Source organism: Aptenodytes forsteri, unplaced genomic scaffold, assembly GCF_000699145.1.
Source record: "Aptenodytes forsteri isolate BGI_AS27 unplaced genomic scaffold, ASM69914v1 C13563469, whole genome shotgun sequence".
Lineage (NCBI taxonomy): Eukaryota > Metazoa > Chordata > Aves > Sphenisciformes > Spheniscidae > Aptenodytes > Aptenodytes forsteri.
Genome location: NW_008804071.1, coordinates 1 through 1,640, shown reverse-complemented (window position 1 = coordinate 1,640; position 1,640 = coordinate 1). Strand labels below are relative to the sequence as shown.

Here is a 1,640-nt window from a genome sequence, read left to right as displayed (position 1 = left end):
CCCCCCCCGAGACACTTAGCCAATCTAAACTTTGGAGCTCCTGAGTCACAGCTGTTAAACAGCTACTGAAACAAGGAGTCAAAACTTCTTTCATCCCCGCAGATGCACTGGGGAGGTCTTTCAATTGACAGGAAGATGCCACAACAGATATAGGTGTTATAGGCCACGCTGATAGCAACTGTCACCTTTTATGCCATTTGCTGAGGTGTTTGCCTATCCGTTCTTTCTACAGGACTGCGCACCGTTTTCATTCCAGAGCCACCTAAGACCAGCACGCTTCCATGGCCTACGCCTGACCCAGGCTCTGTAAAGGACACAACGTTTACCATTTTAACCAGACCAACGCTGCCGGCTTGCTGCTCTGCAACACCCAGGACAGCAGGTCCACCAGGTGGGTATGTTTAGTACTGCGCAAAGGTCATTTCCACACCTCCAGTGACCCAATTCCCACAGGCATTAAGGCTCCCAGGAAGTCATGAACAACCTGAACAAGCGGCAGTCAGTTTGTTTTGCCCAGGTCACAGCGCCTTTGCAGGCACCGGCTTACACCTTGCCAGTGCCTGGTCCTCCCTGGGTGCGGGCTACAGTACGGGCTGGCACGATGAGAAGGTGGCCAGGTCCCAAGGAGAAGCACGGCTATGCTCTGCGTGCCAGCCGCTCTGCTTTCCTGCTGCTGCCTCGCTGGCTCGCTCCATCCCTTTGGAAAGCCGCTGCTGAGCACAACAGCCCTGAACTACCCACTGCTCAGGCTGAACTCATCATTCCTCTGCTTCTGGTTGCGTCAGGCAGCTGACGGGCTAGGCTGAGGAGGAAAAACGCACCAGGCAGCATACACGTAGGAAACGACACCCAGCACATTTCCAACATGCAGCAGCGTGACTTCACAGGTATATAGATCGGTTTCCTGGGAGCTCTGCAATTTCGTTCTCTTCCACACATTGACGCAGTAATGCTTATGTGCTCAGCAGCAAAAAGCATTCCAGATGAGGACATCAGCGTGTTTCATTCCCCTCACTGCCAAGCTTGGAGTTTCCTCTAGTTTAACATCCTTTTCTTCCTTTCCAGACCAACACACCATGGAAAACTATACCATGGACTTAGCCGACTGGCCACTGACAACAGAATTTGACTACAGCGATTCAACGCCATGCCCAGGAACTGAGGAAAAACACTTTGCAGCAAAACTTCTGCCACCGCTTTATTCTTTGGTGGTGATATTTGGCCTCACGGGCAACATGCTTGTTGTCCTTATCCTGGTAAAATACAAGAGATTGAAGAGTATGACTGACATCTACCTGCTCAATTTGGCAATTTCTGATTTGCTGTTTGTATTTTCTCTCCCTTTTTGGGCTTATTATGCTGTTCACGACTGGATTTTTGGGGAAGCGCTGTGTAGAATTCTCTCAGGTGTCTACCTGCTTGGCTTCTACAGCGGGATCTTTTTCATAATCCTGTTGACCCTAGACAGGTATCTGGCCATAGTGCATGCAGTGTTTGCTTTAAAAGCTAGGACAGTTACCTACGGCATCCTCACCAGCGCTGTCACTTGGGCTGTTGCTATTTTTGCTTCTGTTCCTGGGATAGTATTTCACAAAACTCAAAAGGAAAATTCACGTTATACTTGCAGTGCTCATTATCCA

At 49.8% G+C, this 1,640-nt stretch overlaps 1 protein-coding gene across 1 annotated transcript; it reads left to right on the top strand.

Moving 5' to 3' along the window:
- Window positions 1–1,070: 1,070 nt before the first annotated feature.
- LOC103893183 (C-C chemokine receptor type 5) lies at window positions 1,071–1,634 on the top strand (the record flags this gene model as incomplete). The annotated part of the gene is made up of 1 exon (XM_009289277.2): window positions 1,071–1,634. A coding segment is annotated over exon 1 (558 nt), but the record flags the coding sequence as incomplete, so codon positions are not given.
- Window positions 1,635–1,640: the final 6 nt, after the last annotated feature.